Source organism: Gossypium arboreum, chromosome 6 (genome assembly GCF_025698485.1).
Source record: "Gossypium arboreum isolate Shixiya-1 chromosome 6, ASM2569848v2, whole genome shotgun sequence".
NCBI classification, from domain to species: domain Eukaryota; kingdom Viridiplantae; phylum Streptophyta; class Magnoliopsida; order Malvales; family Malvaceae; genus Gossypium; species Gossypium arboreum.
In genome coordinates, this window is record NC_069075.1 from 4,770,362 (window position 1) to 4,788,545 (window position 18,184).

Here is an 18,184-nt window from a genome sequence, read left to right on the forward strand (position 1 = left end):
GTATATATGTATATATTAATATTTATATTTCATCTAGATAGATATTATTTAATTTATATATTTTACATAGTTTTCCTTATTACATATATACAAGCACACTCTTGAAGCTATTATATATATATATATATATATATATATATTTTACATTCATTTAAGCATGCATGTATTTTCATGTTTTACAAATAGTTACTTTTAAAATTATTTATATATACACATAATTTGTGGAACCATTACGTTTTTGAAAGACTATATCATATTATACATTATTATTATTATTATTATTTATAATATATCTACACATATTTTAAAATTTTCATACTATAATTCCTCATTTTTAAACCAATATTATTTAATGTTTTGGCATGATATCCGATTAATACATTCATTTTATAATATGTATCAAGTATATATATCCCTAGTTTTTTTAATAGATTTAAGGTGTCTCAATTCATTAATTCGCATGTCGTATAAATTATTGGTTCATTAGATCGCCTTTGTTCCGACATCGTTTTATACTACTTTGACTCTTAAATTCTATTCCGTTTTGCATATATTTCGTCGATTGTTCTATATTGTAGCATATACATTCTCATCACGTGGTATTCATCCTGTTGATATGTCAATTATTATTATTACGCGATTGAAATTAGGTTAACTTAGACTAATTATATTTAATTACTTGTTCTACTAATTGATTAATATTTTCATTCGCTAAGCATTGCATCTCGTATGTATATATTACCCCATTCATTGTTTTCCTTTTGATTTTTGAAATGTGGTTCTAAAACCCAATTTTTTACGATTAATGTCATCTTATTTCAAATCGAATTAGTATGTTTTTAAGTATTCATCCAAAAATTCTTCAAAACGAAGACGAAATTTGATGTTCGGCAATTCGCGGAATCGTGCCCTAACGTGTTGGGTTGCAATTTCTCATTTGCTCAAAATAATCGAATTTCCCTTCGAAATTTCATTCATATCTTTTAAAATCCCTTAAACGAAAATGAGATTTGGTGTTTGGCAATTCGCGAAATTGTGCCCTAACGTGTTGGGTTGCAATTTCGCATTTGCTCAAAATAATCAAATATCACTTTAAAATTTCGCTCGTGTCTTTTAAAATCCCTAAAACGAAGGCGATATGTGGTATTTGGCAATTCGTGGGATCGTGCCCTAACGTGTTGGGTAGCAATTTCTCGATTGTTTAAAATAATCAAATATCCCTTCAAAATTTCACTCGGCTCTTCTAAAAATCCTTTAAAATGAGGGCAATACTCAGTGTTTGACAATTCGGGAATCATACCTTATCGTGCTGGGTTGTGATTTCTCGTTTGTTCAAAACAATCGAGTATTCCTTTAGGTCTTTATTCATAATTATTAAAAACCTTTCAAAACGAAGGTGATGTTCGATGTTTGGCAATTTGAGAATCAAGCCCTATCGTGTTGGGTTGCGCTTTTTCATTTGCTCAAAACCATCAAGGATCCCTTCGGAATTTCACACTTATTTTCTAAGGTAAGACAATGGACAATGTTTGGAAATTCGAGGAATCGTGCCCTACTGTGCTGGGTTTCAGTTTTTCGTTGGACCAAACAGTTAGGCATCCTTTTGTTAATTTCAAATTGTAGACTTTCGGACGTCGAAACAAAAAGATTTTGGTAACCCACTCGGGTTATTTAAACGTTATTGATAAGAACCACATTTCAAAAACATTTTTTAAGCTTTGACATAAGGACAGTATTTAATCGATTTGGTACCAATTTTGGGCGTAGTGAGCGTGCTAATCCATCCTTATGCGTAACCGACTCCCGAACCCATTTTCTCACATTTTCGTAAGACCAAAATCGTGTTTTAATAAACCAAAAAATGTTTTATTAAACTAACCTCATCTTTTAAGTGATCCGATCACACTAAAATAGAAGATCAGTGGCGACTCCATATTTCTATTTTCTAAATAGTTAATTTCCTCCTTTTTTAAATTTAAAATATTTGTGGTTTCGACATATGAAATTAGAATCTATAAAATTAAAAAGTCAAAAATTCATAAATCAACAAATTAATTAAACATTTAACTGTTTTTATCGAAAAAAAGAAGGAAAAAGCATTTAAATATTTACTATATTTTATTGATTTCTTTATTGAAATAATCAAATAGCTGTATTTGGATTTTTATTGGCTAAAATTCATATAAACTTCGCGGTGAGAGTTAGGTCTTTACATAACTTTTTTAAACTAATTTTTACTTTGTGGATTCCACTAAAAGTTGAAAATTTGAACTCATAAATTTAGTCTTTTAATCTCAACATCAATCTTTATTTCATTATGAAATTATTTGAAATCATTAACTTATATATATATATACACTATATATATACACATATAAACAATTGATTTTCCATTTTTAAAGACTACCAACTTATATTTGCTCCATCAATAAGCAATTTTGTATTGTAGTTAGCTTGACATCCAAGTAACGTCTACTCATCAAACGATTTTTGAATGTGTATAAGCATATGATCCTCGAAATATGCAAAAAAAAAATGCTAATATGTATAATATATGACATGTATCTGCATCCAACATTCACACCCAACATAGGGATAGCTTTAACTAAAGACAGTTTCTGCCTCTTCATGCGGAAATATGGTATGATCACATTCGCCTTAATATCTCTTTCTTCAAAGGACTTTCTATGCATTTGCATTATGTTCATTTTTCCTTCTATTTGCAGCCATTTAGATAGAGCTGTTGAAACTTTGAAAAAGACTCGAGAAATAACCGAGGCCAAAACAAGTACAGGATTTATTTGGTTACCTGGACTCCTAGTTGAAACATGTTGATTCAATATGAGAATAATCATCTTCAGTTCGGGTGTTGTCGGAGGCAGCTTCGAGAAACTGCAGCAAATCTTCAATACATTTATAGTCACTTCTACATATGGGAGTCTTGCAAACTGATATCTTTTACCCGTGCGCGGTCCAGACACCCTGTCCAGGGGCTTTAATCTGCAACCCTTGCTTTCTTGTTACAATTGGGGCTGCTGCAAAACCATTGAGAATGACACATTCGGAAAATCAGGGCAGCACAAGCAAATGCAAGCACTGGTTGCTGTTCGGAAATGAACAGCAATGGCAGTTGTCATCGAGTTCTTCGTACTAATCACTATCATTCAGGAAACTTACTCAATGAACTAAATTTATATACAAATTAACAACATCGAACATTTCGGAGGAGGGGGGAAGGTAAAAATGTTGTGAACGAAGAATCATTGAACATCCTCGAATTGAATGGTAATGGATGTCCATTGCTCTCAAGAATTTCAAATGATTGATAACAATTCAGTACATCTCCGCGAAAGAACGTGGAAAAATAGCCTCTAAAAGATATGGAAAAGTACTCCTATCGTTTACAATTACCGTAATGAAAATTAGGAACAAAAAACCTAAGATTGGCTGCTTTTAAGCCGAACTCATTCACTGAAATCACCAGTGTCTCCCTTGAGAACCGCCTCCCTTGTTCCTCCCAAAGAAGGCATTCTTGGGTTTTGGTAGCTCATGAATGTCCATAACCTGTACCGTTCTTTGCTTTTTGGCTTCAAAAAGCACAGAAAACCCGCAGATAATTGTATTTAGTATAAACCCAAAGTGAGGGATTTAAGATTAAATAAAAAGTGGAAGAGAAGAAAAAGCAACCATTTTCAGCTTCTTTGTAGCTTTCTTGAAGCCTTTTTCTTGCCGAAGCTAGCCGTTCGGCGTCAAAATTGGTTTCCTTTTGTTCTCTTTGTCTCTGCGAAATCCCAATAAAGGCAATGCAACAAATAGATGTGACAAAAGCTTATACCGAAATCAACTCTACCAAACTGAATTATTCGGGGCAAAGTTAAAATGGCTAAATTAAATCTAGGAAGCAAAACAACTACGAATTCTCGTTCTGTGAGAATCATAAGGCTTGACAGTAAAGGAATTTGTCAAAACGCCGATTTTGCAGTAATCAATCTTTTTCAAAGCATGTGCTTTTATATTTGGGACTAGACCTCGATATTGATCGAACAAACAATGATGGCATCATAGGCTCTAATTTGGTATGTACTTTATACCTGTACATTTTGTGGAGGAGTCAAGTGAGTAGCTCTTGACGGAGGATCTTTTCGAGAAGGGATCGGCTTTGGTTTCCTGTCAGGTTCCGAATTATTCTTTTCGGAACCAGAACCGCCATCTATCATTTGTCATCCAGAAGAGGCTGATTAATTTAATGCACATAAAGAAAGAAACAAATATCGAATCCAACTTGGAATCAGATTCAGTACTCACTGTGTGGATTCGGAGAGTATGCGAAATCAGGAACCTGTAACAAAGCATAATCTAAGAATTATAAAAGAAAAACAAATCTTCGAGAAACTTCCACATGAAAAAAAAAAAGCATAATTCTTTTCACCTGCTGACGACCGTTTTGAGGCGGCTTTTGCTGCGCAGAATCTCCATCTGTTTTAAATTCAATGAAATCAAATTTGGAAATATTTTCTCAGGAAACAAACAAGCTTCATGTTACAGTTCATAGAAATAGTTTTTACCCATAAGTGCAGCAGGCTCATGTTCTCCAGGTTGATTCACCCTTACCCATTCATCTACAATATCTTTCCATTTTCTAGAGAAACAAACAAACCAAAATCAATATAAAAAACTTTCTTTCAACAAACATTTATGAACACATAGAATTTCCAAAAAAGGCTTAATCAAAACCTGACAAGATGTTTCACTAATCTTCTAACATCATTTGATGAATGCTTCCTCAATTTGTTCACATGTCTTCCAATATCGGTCTCCTAAAATATAGAATCATATATCATGAAAAATGAAAAAAGATTAAAAATTAAAACCCAAAAATAATAAATTGGACCACATAATTATTACCTTGAGAGCTTGAAATGTTATATCCATATCTGCCAAACTTTGAAGCAAATCAACTAAAGTATCTTCTGACTGCAAAAAAATATACAAACTCATATTAAAATCCAAAAATAGACACAAAAAGAAACCAACAAGACAATATGAATATAGATATATTGAAAGACCTGATCAGGTAGTTCAAGACGCTCTTTAATCTCAAGAACCCTTTTTTGCTCATCATCAAATAAGCCGCCATAAGGGTCAAAATCATCGTTTTCATTATCAGATTGAGGTGAAAAAGGTGACCCTTTAACACCTTCTTCTCCTCCTTCATGGGGATTGGATTCATTATTAAGTTGATATCCATTCGAACCCTCACCAAAATCACAGCTTTTACACTTGGTAACCATGGAAGTAGCATAAAGCCTTTCAACAATCCCATCCCTCCTTTGCTTCAACTCTTGACCATAATCCAAAGAAGCTACAAGGATTGCTGTATCAATGAAAGTCCAAACATCAACACCAGCTGTTTCAAGTACCGATCTGAAATCATCCAAATCCATTACTAAAAACTGAAAAACAAAAAAAAGAACAAAGGGATGATTTTTATTGCAAAATTTTCCAGGTGTCAAATCAATATTGGAACTTCAACATAATCAGATCTGATTGAAAACAGAATGACCCAAAGCTTGAACCTTGCAAAATTTTCTAACCCCAAAAAAGAAAACCAACTCTTTGAAGTCAAAGCAGAATTGAGTTTGGGGGTTTCTTTTTGTTGGTTTTTGAAGAAAGTTGATGGTTTTTTATTTTGTTGATGGAAGAGGATTTTATTGTGGAATATACCTAATTGAAATTTAATTTCATTTATTTATATTTTTCCAAAAAAAAACTACTTAATCCTTCTTTTTCAAACTTAATCTTTTCTAATTCATTATCTAGAAAAAAAATAATATTTTAATTTTTTCAATTTTATTTTCTTTCACCTAAAATATAAAAAAAGTAAAAAATCCTAAATTAAGCTTATGAAAAAAATCAATTTTCATTTTTCAAGTATTTATTAATTTTATTATTATAATAATAAAATAAAATATTAATAATATATAATTAAATATTTTATAATGGGACATGTAATTGAACTTTGAAACCTAACTCAACATGTAATTGAACTCCCAAACCTAATACTAAATTATGGATTATAATTTATTATTTTTGGACACTTAATTGAAATTAAGTGATTTTTATAAATATATTTATATAAATGAATAATGTTTTTCCTGCCAAAAACTCCTTTAAAGTACTCAGGCTCTCTTTTAATTCTTTTCACAATTTTATAAAGAAATAATGGTCTTCCAACTTTACAAAAAATATTTTAATTTTTCATATAAATTTTCAATCTTTTTAACTTTTAAAATTGTATTATTTGTTAGATCAGTCTAAAATGAATAAAAAAATTAACATTTAGTAATTTATTCAGTATGTCATGCAAGTAATTAATTAATTTTAAAAAATTAAAAATATTTTTGTTGCTTTTATTTTTAAAAAATTTAAATTTAAATTAATTATTGATATGGCATGTCGGTGACGATCCATTTGTATGCTTTGCAAAGTTAACAAACATTTTCATTTTTTTATGATTTTACAAACAACACAAGAGTAAAGACTAAAAGAAGTGAAAAATTAAACGGATTGTTAAATTGACTTTTTTTATAAAATTAGAGGATATAATAAGTAATTACACCTTTTATATATTTACAAGTATTCCACAAATTTTTTATACAATTATAAAGATATCTTATTAATTCACTGATGATACATGAAATTCATATAGTAATGACAAAAGAAATATTATTTTAGTCCTCCTAAAATGAAATAGTTTAATTTAATTTCTTCATAAATAATAAAATTACACTTTAGACTCTAAATATTAAAAATATTATTTAATATGTTAAAACAATAAAATTACATTTTAATTTTTCTTTAAATTGCTATATGTAGTATTATTACAAGCTTGAGTAGAAGACTATACTAATCTCGAATAAAATATTTTTTGTGAATTATAAAAAAGGATAAAATTTTAAAGGTAATATAACTGAGGTAACTCGAATTTAAATTACATTTAAGACTATAAATATTCTAATCATTAGGCCAAGAGACGGGTGGATTCTGAGTAAAATATTATTAATCCATGATTTGGGAAATGAAATCATTACAAAATTTGGGGATAATATGGATTAAGTGCAACAAATGGTGCGTCAACACGCCAATCTCTTGCAAGGCAACGTCAAGACGCGTGCTTGTACCTATTTCTCCTACGTACCTTGTGATTGCCAGCAAGTACAACAAATGGGACAGCCTGCTTTTGAGCTGCAACCACCACCTGCTATCAAATTAGTGGTCTTCCTATATTTTAAATTTATTGAAGTTTAATCCTTAAAGAGTCTAATCATAGCCATTAACAAGTAAAAACAACATTCCATTAAAAAAAAGTTAGAATTTAAAATCAACCAAATTTATGGTGTAATGCAAATTAAAAAATAATTAAACCCTTTTAAAATTAAAAATTTATTTAAAAATCATAAAATTATAAACAAAATTTATAAAAAATTAAAATTATAAAATTTTATTAAATAATAATAATATTAACCCAATAAAAGAGTAGGGTCAACTTTTTTTTAAATGTTATAACCATTAGATTTTAATAAGTCAATAATCTTATTCTTTAATAAAAATTTATAATTTCAAAATAACTTTGTTTATGATTTTTATGATTTTTTGATAATATTTAAATTTTAAATTGACTTAATTAATTTTTTAAATTTGTTACTAAGACCTTTTTATTTCAAAATTTGTTAATTTATTTCTAATAAAATGTAAGGTCAAATCGAATAAATGTATAAGGTTGAGGGCTAAATTTGTTATTATACCTTATATATAAACACTAAAACTTGATAGAGAGGTTGTTTTGCTCACACATCTAACATGCAGGGCTTAATTTACTTATTTTTCAATAGAGGAGTTAAATTGTAATTCAAAGTATACTATAAGGAGTTTTGTGATATTTCTACCGATAGAGGTCACGAGTCAAGCTAGGTCGATACTCAATTCTAATAATTTTTTAAGTTTACGTTTTACTCATTTAAATGACTTATTTGATTGTTTTACTCATTTAAATGACTTATTTGATTTTTTTAAACTGTAAAATAAGTTGGTTCAAACTAGTTTTAAAGACTAAAAATTCTAAGCTTAAGCCCAACGTGTTTAATAAACACGTATCTTTTTTTATTAATATAATATTGGTTTGAGGTTAAAGGTGCATGATGTTTAAACTCTGCCAAACAAGTGTTTCATACAAAAGTTAACCACCACTCCATATAAATTAAGAAAATTAATAAACACTTCTAGATATTTATACTTAGAGGTGAGTAAAATTTGATTCGATTCGAAAAATTCAATAAAATTTTCAAATTTTGAATTAAATAGTTTGAGTTATTTGAGTTAATCAAGTTATTTGGATTAACTCGAATAAAAAATTAAGTTTTTCAGTTTAACTCGAATATGAATTATACAATTTGAGTTATCCGAAAATCCTTATGAGAAAAGACAAAACTACGTAATTTTAATAAATGTTTACCTTTTGTAAAGTTAAAAGTCAAAACCATTAAGTTAAAAGACAAATCTACGTTGTTTTGATAAATGTTTACTCATTAAGTTAAAAAGCAAAACCATTATATTGTTTATATAGTTAAATAATTTTATGCTTCGTTTACTAGTTAAATAATCGATTCATGTAAATGCAATATTGAGTATAAATAATAGGATTCGTTAACTTGACTCGACTTGACTCGAAATTTTTTGACTCGATTCGATCTGATTCGGAAAAATTCAAATTGAGTTCCGTTGCTAAAATAGGATTTGCCAACTCAACTAACTCGAAATTTCTTTTGACTTAATTCGACTCGACTCGATCGAATACTCAGCCCTATCTATACTAGATATAAAGTGGCTGCCTGAATTAGTATCATGAATCAACTCAACATCAATTTAACTGGGAAATTATTAAAATACATTTACTTTAAAGTATAGTTAATGTTACATGCTATTTTTAACTTTATACTTTTATATTTTCTAGTATACCTGATGATGGATTGAGCCAGGCTAGGTTCAGGTTGAGCCAATGTAAAATTTTAAGTCCAAACCCGACCTGAAAAATGGGCATAAACTTTTGCTCAAATTCGATCCAAATAAAAAATACTAAACCCGAGCTCGGCTTGGACTGCTCATATTATTTTTTTATACAAAAACAAATTTAAAAAATATAATATATCAAATATACTAAAAATATTCAAGTAAATATTTTTCAACAAATTGAAATAATAACAAAACAACAATAAAACAACGTTGAAAAAAGAATTTAGGTAAATTTGAGTAAGGATCAAACTAAAAATCTTACCTAAGCCCAAACAATTTAAAAAATGGTTCTTATTCTTGTTGTTGAAATCCATTTTTAAGGTTTATATTGTTGTAACCATTTTTTTGAAAAAAACGGGTATTGACTTGGAGAAAAAAAATGAAAACAGGAGTCGCCACCAATCTTTTTAGGTGTGATCGGATCACCTTAAGTTAATCATTTTAATAAAAGTTAAGATTTACTAAAACGATAATTTTGGTCTCGAAAATCAGAAAATGAGTTCGGAGTCGGTTACGCATACGAGGAAGGATTAGCACCTCGATACGCCCAAAATTGGTACCTAGTTGATTAATTAGTGTCTTAGTGTCGAAAATTTGAAAACTTGAAAGAATTTAAAATCGATCCCTCTATGTAAAGAAAATGCTCAAATGTTAAGGACCTTCTCGTCTCACAATATAAAATGTCACATCCAAGAAGTTAGGACACGACATCTTAAATTTTCGAGAACGAGCTTGCCTTTTATATAAAAATTCGTGTATTTCAAAAGGTTATTCAGTTAGTTAAGGTGAACGAGGAAAATCGAAACCCAGTAAGTTAGGGCACGTTTCCTCGAATTCCCAAACACCGAATATTGCCTTTACTTGCAAAAATCTTATTTCGAGGTAACAAAATGCCATACCCAGTAAGTTAGGGCACAACACCTCGTATCTCCGAGAATAAGCATTTTTCAAAACTCATGTTGCGATTTAAAAGAGTATTCCGTTATTTAGGTTAAAGGAGAAAAATCGAAACCCAATAAGTTAGGGCACGATTGTCTCGAATTACCAAATACGGAATATTACTTTTATGAAAGAATTATTATTGGGTTGGATATAATGATAATAAGAATAATATTAAAGTAAAGTAAACAATAATACTATATATAAATATATATATATATATATATGTATATAATAGAAATACACACTACTATATAATAATAATAATAAATATAGAAATACAAAAAGCAAATATAATAAAAATATTAAATTAAAGTAATAAAAAACAATACTATATATAAATATAAATATATATATATACATAAAAATATACAGAATATATAATAGTAATAGTGATAGCAAAATAATGAAAATATGAGTAATATTAATAATATATTAGAATACAAAAGTAAAGTAATAACAATAGGGTGATAATAATAATAATAATACAAACAATAATACATATATATATAATAATAGTAGTTAGAAATAAAAATAATAAAAGTAACAATAATGATAGTAATAATATAAATAAATATGGAGAGGGCATATATAATATAATAATAATATAAAGAATAATATATACATGAGAAATAATAATAATAATATAAATAATAGTAAAAATAATAAAATAATAAAACGAAGCTCTCAACTCTCTTTCTCCTCTTTTCTAAATCCGCCGTTGGTTGGCTTTGTTTCATCATGGACCCCACGGGTCACATCGGGCCACCGTACATCATGTACGGACCTCAAAAAACTTTTTTCGGTAATGAAAATATGGGTAAGCTTCTTACTTTTATTTTACTTTCAGATAAAAAAACAAAATAAAATTGAAAGGAAAACAATAAACAAACAAAGAACTAAAGATAAGAATAGACAAAAGAAACCTCTTTTGCTTTGATCTTTGATTAATCTCCAAAAACTAGCCTTTCCAAAAAACAAAAATAACCTTCTTTCCAAAAAACAAAAAAAAACCTCCAAAAAAACAAAAAAAAAACTCCTCCAAAACAAAGAACAATCATTCTAAAAAAAAACTAAAAAACCCCCCTAAAACAAAGTCTTGAATGGTTTTTATAGCCAAATTTTACAAATGGAGTGGTTGGGGTGGTTTAGGTGGCCAAGAGTGGTGGAGTTGGTGGCCAAGGTGGGTGGCCAACAAAGGTGGTGGAGTAGGTGGCCAAGGTTTTTATTTATTTATTTATTTTTATTTTTTGTGTTTGGGTTGGGATTAGGCTTGGGCCAAAATTGGGTTTGAGCTTGTAACTGGATAATAGGCTAAGTTTAATTCGGGTTTGGTTTTATTTTTGAGTCTTACATATATTTTTCACTAAACCCACTATTTTTCCTTTTTTGGTGGAAAACAAATGAAACATATACCAACTAAAATACATGTATATATATTAGGAAAAAATTGAAAAAAAAACAAACATCAACTTCACAATTCACAAACCAGATTTGTAGCTAACACCAGCATCTGAAATCCACTTTCCACCATTAATGAACTCTTTGACAGTAAATTTCTTGGCTGCTTTATCACTAATATTCCTCAATCCTTTCCATTTAACCCTATCTTTCATCGAAGAACCAGGGCCAACGTTCTTATATTCCGAGTAAAATATGGTGCTCGGAGCAGTATTCCCTGTCCACGGCAGCCATCCGGTGGGATGTACGAGACTCCCGATTTGTGAATGCATGAAAACGGTGGTGGAGTAATTCTTCCATGGCCGACCGAGGTAAGTTTTCAACGAAGAACTCAAGTTCCCGTATGGTGAAATGGTGCAATTTTGGATTGAAATGCCAGTGTTTTGGTTCGGGTCGACTTTTCCTTGGGCGGTGATGGTGTTCTGTTGGTTTGCCATCGGTTGCCGGGGAAGGATGTTGCAGTTTTGGAAGATGACGGCTGAGTTACCGAACATGAAATCGACTGTTCCAATGATGTCGCATTCGCGGTAGAACTGGCGGTTCGAGTGTGCGTAAAGTGTGTCTTGGAAACCGTCGAATCGGCATCGGTGGAAGACTGATTGGTCGGCAGTTGACATTAAGGCGACTGCTTGATGTTTTTCCGGTCCGGCGGTGTTGACGAAGGCCATGTCTCTAGCAACAAAGCCTTTTCCAAAGACAGCTGTAATGGGAATCACCAAGTTAATTAGTACCTCGTCGACAACCGAGTTTCCAATAAATATATAGTGGATAAAACTTTGACACAGGGAGATCTATTATTCGAATTCACTTACCAAATGTTGCGGTTGAAAATGTTGGAGTGCCATCAACAACATTAAGTTTTCCGGTAACAATGGTGGAATTCATCCCATCACCAATCATCGTAACGTTCCATTTATTCTTCTCAACCTTAACATTTTCTTTATAAACTCCCTTCTTCACATATATTACTGTTCTTTTTTTCTTGCTTTTCTTTGGCACAGCTTTAATGGCTTCCATTATAGTTTTGAACTTACCCGAACCATCTTTCGCCACTATTATATCAGCTTTCTTCTTCAACTCATTCGAACTTTCAAGCAATACCCTTTCACGATGAGACCGCCATTGCTGCTCCTCTCGAGCTTCCAAGTTCATTAAACGTCGTCGCCTTAAGTTAAACGCTGTTTTAACCTTCGAAATCCATGTGATAATGGCGAGACAGTTGCTTGTAACTTCGGAAGAAAATTTCAGATGGTTATCAATATCGTCGCGGTTGATGACGCCGTTAAACTCTTCAAATCCATCAATGCAGGTTTGGTGGTAAGTCACGGCGGAGCTCAGCCATGTTCTGAGATCGTCGACGGAATCCGTCGAGGATGATAACGAGCTGTTGAGATGATCAATGGCTAAACCAAGAAGCTGATGACAATTCTCCATTGCTAAATTCGTCATATTGTCACCAATATTATTGGAGATAATAAAATACCGAGATGCTTTCAATATCTCGGAAACAGCGGCTTCCATTGATAATCTGAAGATAACTTCGGGTTCGAGCTCGGTGGAGTTAGCCATAGGAGAAAGGCTCTTATAACATGAATCTTTATACAACGTGACATCACAAACGGCTTTAATGGAGGTGGAGAGGGGCTGTGTTGGGGTGTTTCCGTCATTGTTGGAGTCTCCTTTAGAGCTCCGAGTACTTCCCAAAACGGCGGCGACAACGATGACAGCGAGAACTACGAAAGATAGGGAAATAATGGCCATTCTTTTCGTGGTTTTTCGACGAGCTTGGAGTTGGAGCATCATTGCTTGGTCGGATTCGTTGACTTTGCCATAAGATGTCAAGGTTGACATGGTTGAAAATTTGTGTGTTTCTGGTTTTTGGATTGTGATTTAGAACATAGATAGATTGATTATATATAAATATACGAAGTAATAATTTAGGGAATGTCAAAAGGGGGGTTGAATGTGGGCAATTATGATATGGTAACGTGCTGCCCACTTTCATTACACGTTTTCAAGTTGTTATGCCACTCATGTTGGTGAACCAAACTTCAGCATTGTAAGGCCTGTGAATAGATTGTTTTCGCCTATGTCAAATAACTCCAATGGGAAGAAAAGAAAAGCTCTACCCTAAACACTCTAAAATACTTTTTCAAATCTACTCTCATTTCGAGTTGAAAAGATAAATAAATAGACACATCCCATTGTACTGATCGGGGATGTTCATAGTGATTGAGAGGGTCGAAGATTAAGAAGTGAATTATTTATCAGCTAAGCATTCTTCTTACGACTAGACTCAATCTCCTAGTCACTGTAGAAAAAAAAAAGAATTTCAATTTCTTCCATTCGGGAAGGGAGGATTATTTTCGCCTATGTCGAGATGAAATTGTTGATGTAGTATTAAACTATTGAGAAGAGATAATATTCATGTTCATACAATCTTTTTCCATCAAGTCAATTTTTTTAATTTTAAATACTAAAAAATAATTAAATAAAAACTACAATAAAGGCTCAATTTATTATATATCATCTCAAAATTTATTTAAAACATAGCGTGGAGTTAATTAGAAATGATGACATGATATATTTTATTATATACCATGTCAACAAATTAATATTTAAAATTTAGATGATTTAGTGCAGCGATTTCATCATGATTATTTGTATTTTTTTCGAACTAATTTAACAAATAAAATTACCACATGCTCATTTAATAAATCTTTGTATGATTGTTTTATTTGTTTTTGCATGAAAACAAAAAATATTTAAGTAAGTATTAACTCTTTGGCTAGCTAAAATTTGACTAAAGATTAGTTGTATTTATATGGATGTATTATAATTTGAAAAAAATAACTTATATTAGTATGTAATCTAAATTGTTTGTAGTCGATAGAATTAAGTTGAGCAAATGATTCATTTCATGAACTATTATGTCGTCCATAAGTCCAATTGGGAAGATAACTTGTCTTGGCTATAAAGTTGGTTTGATCACTAAAGACATAGATGTGATTGTTGTTGGAAAAATCTGGTTAAGAAAAAGGTTTTCAGTTACAATGGAAGTTTATAAATTTTGAAACCTGAGACGGATCTGTATTGTTCCCGACTTTCAACTGAATGACCTTCTTGGCTATCCTCATATCCCAAATTGCGTTGAGTGTGAGTTCGAATAAGAACCAAACACAAAATCACATATTTACCAAACTCATACCATATCAACATCGTTACTCAATTCGTATTAGTCATTTAGCCTGATGAACTTTAATAAATAAATTTGGATACGTGGGTACTACACCACACCAGAAAGCATTGTAGCATTATACGGAGGCACCGAAGTGCAAATCGATACAAGCGCGCAACTAAACCTATTGGCATGCCAACTGTATCCTATTCTCTACTATGTTCACACGGGCATCACTTTAAACATATATCAACATTTCTTTTCAATTTAATCTGATCTCACCTTTTTTGCCATTTTGTAAACCATTCAAAATATAATAAACATACATCCATTCACATTATAAGTATGTAACAATTAAAAATACACATGTATCATATTAACTTATCAAACAAAATCAACAATTAACGAAACTTCGAGGATTAATCTGCTAAAATGCCTTTTTTGCGATTATCAACAGTTTGGTCCAAATCCCAATCTATAATAATAATTCATTTCAATTATCAATTTCAAGTACTTTATAATATTCTATTTTATGCATATGACAGTTCAGTTTCAAATTTCTAATTGATCCTTAAACTTTTACATTTTATTAAGTTTAGTCCCTAAAATCGAAATTACTATAACTTTTAAATTTGAGCTTCTTCAATTTCAAAACCAATCCCAATTACATCCTTCTATAGCCCTATATTAACAATAATTATAGTAAATTCATGCTAATTTCAAAATATTCTCACTTTAGTCCCTATGCTCAAAACTAACAAATTTTACTTCACAAATTAGTCCTTTATCACATCTAAGCTTACAAACTAATCATTTAACATAAAAAAATTTAAAAATCATCAATAGCAACTTTTGAAAACTTTAACAGTTTTACAAATTAGCACTCGGGCTAGCTAAATCAAGCTTCTAGGACTTAAAAAACATAAAATTTACAAGAAATGAATCAAAATTGCTTAATTACCAAATAAAGATTTAGAGCTTGGAAGAAACCAATGGTTTTCTTCTCTCCTTCAATCGATTTTAGATGAAAAAAGATGAAGATAACTCTAATTAGTAGTAAGAGTGGTAGTAGGGTCGAGTCCACAAGGATTGGATGCTACAATCAACTTCCGTGTATAGCTTAATTATGATCAGATTGTTTGTCATGTCGAAGGTCGTGGCAATAGTCGTGCCTACGACTCCAATCATACTTGCAAAAATTAGAAATAAAAGTAAATTTGGGGTTTTTGAAATGTTTAGAAACTAGATAATTGAAACAACATAAATAATTAATTAAATAAATTAGAAAATAAGTTCAGAATTTTGCAAAAGATAAAATAAGCCTTAGCCTTAGACTCGGTAAATTTCATATCAAGAATCGATCCTCGAAAATTAATCTTCTCTTCTAAACGATAAGCTGGTTATAACAGTTAAGAACATTCTAACCACTAATTCCTCCTCTAGTAGCTGGTTCCGGTACGACCTGCAAACCAACCCTTATCGATTATCTAACCGAGATACACGCGTTCCCGATTCAAGAATCCGGCAGCATTGCGTTCTAAAGAACCCAACTAGAATTAACGGCTTAAATGTAATACCCTGAAAATTTTTACAGTAAGATATTATCCTTGATATAGTAAAATAAGGAAATAAAGTGACAAAAAGGGAAATTTTGAGTTATGTCAATATTGAGAAGTATATTATGATATATTAATTCAAGAAAGGACTAAATTGTAAAAGTGAGAAAAGTTTTGTTGCACAAGAGTAAATATTCAAAATTTGAGGGGTTAAAGTGTAAATATGAAAAAGTTGAAGGAACAATAGTGTAAATAATTTAAGAGTGGAATGATCTAGAAACTAAGGAAAATGGATGAATTAGGACCAAATTGAATAGATGAAGAACTATGATGGACTAAATTACAATTTTACCAAATTAAATGATGACTCAAGGATGGAATTTTAAAAGATAATGAAGGGCAAAATGGTCAATTGGAAGAGAGAGAAATCTAGAAAGTAATAATGATGCTAGAGATATTTTGATATTTTATAATTATTTAATTAGATAAATATTATTTTATTAATATTTTAATAAGATATTTTATTATTATTTTATTAGTATATAAAGAAAGAAATATGAGAAATTCTCATCCATATTTTCCCATGCACTAACGTGAGAGAAAGAGAGGAAGAAAGAAAGTTTTGCTTTCTTTACAATTTGGTCCTTTACCAAAAATTCACCATTTTCACCCAAAAATCAAATGAATTTCCATAGCTACCAAGAGACAAAATGTTAAGGAGAGCATGGGGAGTTAGAATATCAAGTTGGATTCAAGAAATAGAAGTTGGAGGAGAGAAAACCAAGTTAAAGATTAGTATCAATAGAACAAGGTAAGTATATCAAGATTTCAATATGTTTTAAGTTTGTTATTATTGACAAAGTATGGAAATAATGTTATAGTAGAGTTTTCTTACATAAGGCCCTATGTTTTTGATATGTTAGTGAAGAGAAAATAAGAGAAAGTGATGAGAAATGGTGTAGAAAAAGAAAATAAGGGTGTTATAACATGGTAATTAATAGCTTGCACAAAAACAATTTGGACAGCAGCAATAGACTAACTTTGAAAAATCACCATAAATTGTAGAAATCAAATTAGAAGATGAAAAAGTATGGAATTAAAGCTTATTGAGTCTAGTTTCTTATAGAAGAAATAGTGTAGAAATGGATTTGTAAATTTTTAGATATAATGAATTTTGTGAGACAAGGTCAGAATGAATTCGAGTTCCCCTGTTCTGACTTTGAAAAATCATAAAAAATTGAATAAAAATAATTAGGGGCTTAAATTTATATGTACAAAATTATGAATGAGTCTATTTTTAAGAGAAACAAACAAGAACATCATTTGAATCCTGTATGAGGAGATAATTAATTTTTGGTGAAGAAGGGTCAGAATTGTCAGACAGCATAATAGGGGTAAATTTAAAGAATAAATTGTACTTATTGGCTAAACCAAAAATTCTGAAATTTTTATGGTAAGAATATATATGAGTCTAGATTCAGGTAAAATTATCGGATATTAATTTGGAGTTCTATAGATCCAGATATAAATAATTTAGTGACTATGATGCAGATAGACAGCTTGAATATTCATAAAAGTAAATAATAAAAATTATGGATAATGTTACTTACAAGTGTGTTATCTACATTAAGGATGTGGAATGGAGAGGAGGAGGAGGGAAAATATGTATGAATATTCATCTAGCATGGCTAATTTGCATATTTTAGGCTCAGGGACTAAATTGAATAAAAGTAAAACTTTATGGGCAATTTTTTAAACATGTCAGAAATGACCAAATTGCATGAAATGGATTATTTTATTATTTAAATTACAAAATTGAATGAAATTATTAATTTAGTTCAAGATCGGGGGAAAACATGTTTTAGGGATTAAATTGAAAAGTGTTGAAATTATGAAAAATTCTGATATTTTATAGAATTCATGGATTTTTATCAATATATATGAGGATAATAGCTGGAAATAAGGATTAAATTGCAAGAAT

At 30.4% G+C, this 18,184-nt stretch overlaps 2 protein-coding genes across 4 annotated transcripts; both read right to left on the reverse strand.

The window, feature by feature from the left end:
* Window positions 1–2,521: 2,521 nt before the first annotated feature.
* LOC108484334 (probable mediator of RNA polymerase II transcription subunit 26c) lies at window positions 2,522–5,719 on the reverse strand. Of its 3 annotated transcripts, none has more exons than XM_053030084.1 (10): window positions 5,577–5,704; window positions 5,067–5,453; window positions 4,906–4,974; window positions 4,735–4,817; window positions 4,566–4,639; window positions 4,430–4,476; window positions 4,306–4,339; window positions 4,092–4,210; window positions 3,688–3,781; window positions 2,522–3,587 (listed from the first exon to the last, which is right to left on the reverse strand). In XM_053030084.1, exons 2-10 carry the CDS (start codon window positions 5,442–5,444, stop codon window positions 3,478–3,480), a joined length of 1,008 nt encoding a protein of 335 aa, XP_052886044.1. In that variant the 5' UTR covers window positions 5,445–5,453; window positions 5,577–5,704; the 3' UTR covers window positions 2,522–3,477. The 3 variants fall into 3 exon arrangements, with proteins under 3 accessions (XP_052886044.1, XP_052886045.1, XP_017643572.1); XM_053030085.1 differs by having other exon boundaries at window positions 5,067–5,374; window positions 5,577–5,698; XM_017788083.2 differs by having other exon boundaries at window positions 5,067–5,719.
* Window positions 5,720–11,489: 5,770 nt separating this feature from the next.
* LOC108485871 (putative pectinesterase/pectinesterase inhibitor 24) lies at window positions 11,490–13,347 on the reverse strand. The gene is made up of 2 exons (XM_017789717.2): window positions 12,282–13,347; window positions 11,490–12,169 (listed from the first exon to the last, which is right to left on the reverse strand). Exons 1-2 carry the CDS (start codon window positions 13,318–13,320, stop codon window positions 11,490–11,492), a joined length of 1,719 nt encoding a protein of 572 aa, XP_017645206.1. The 5' UTR covers window positions 13,321–13,347.
* Window positions 13,348–18,184: the final 4,837 nt, after the last annotated feature.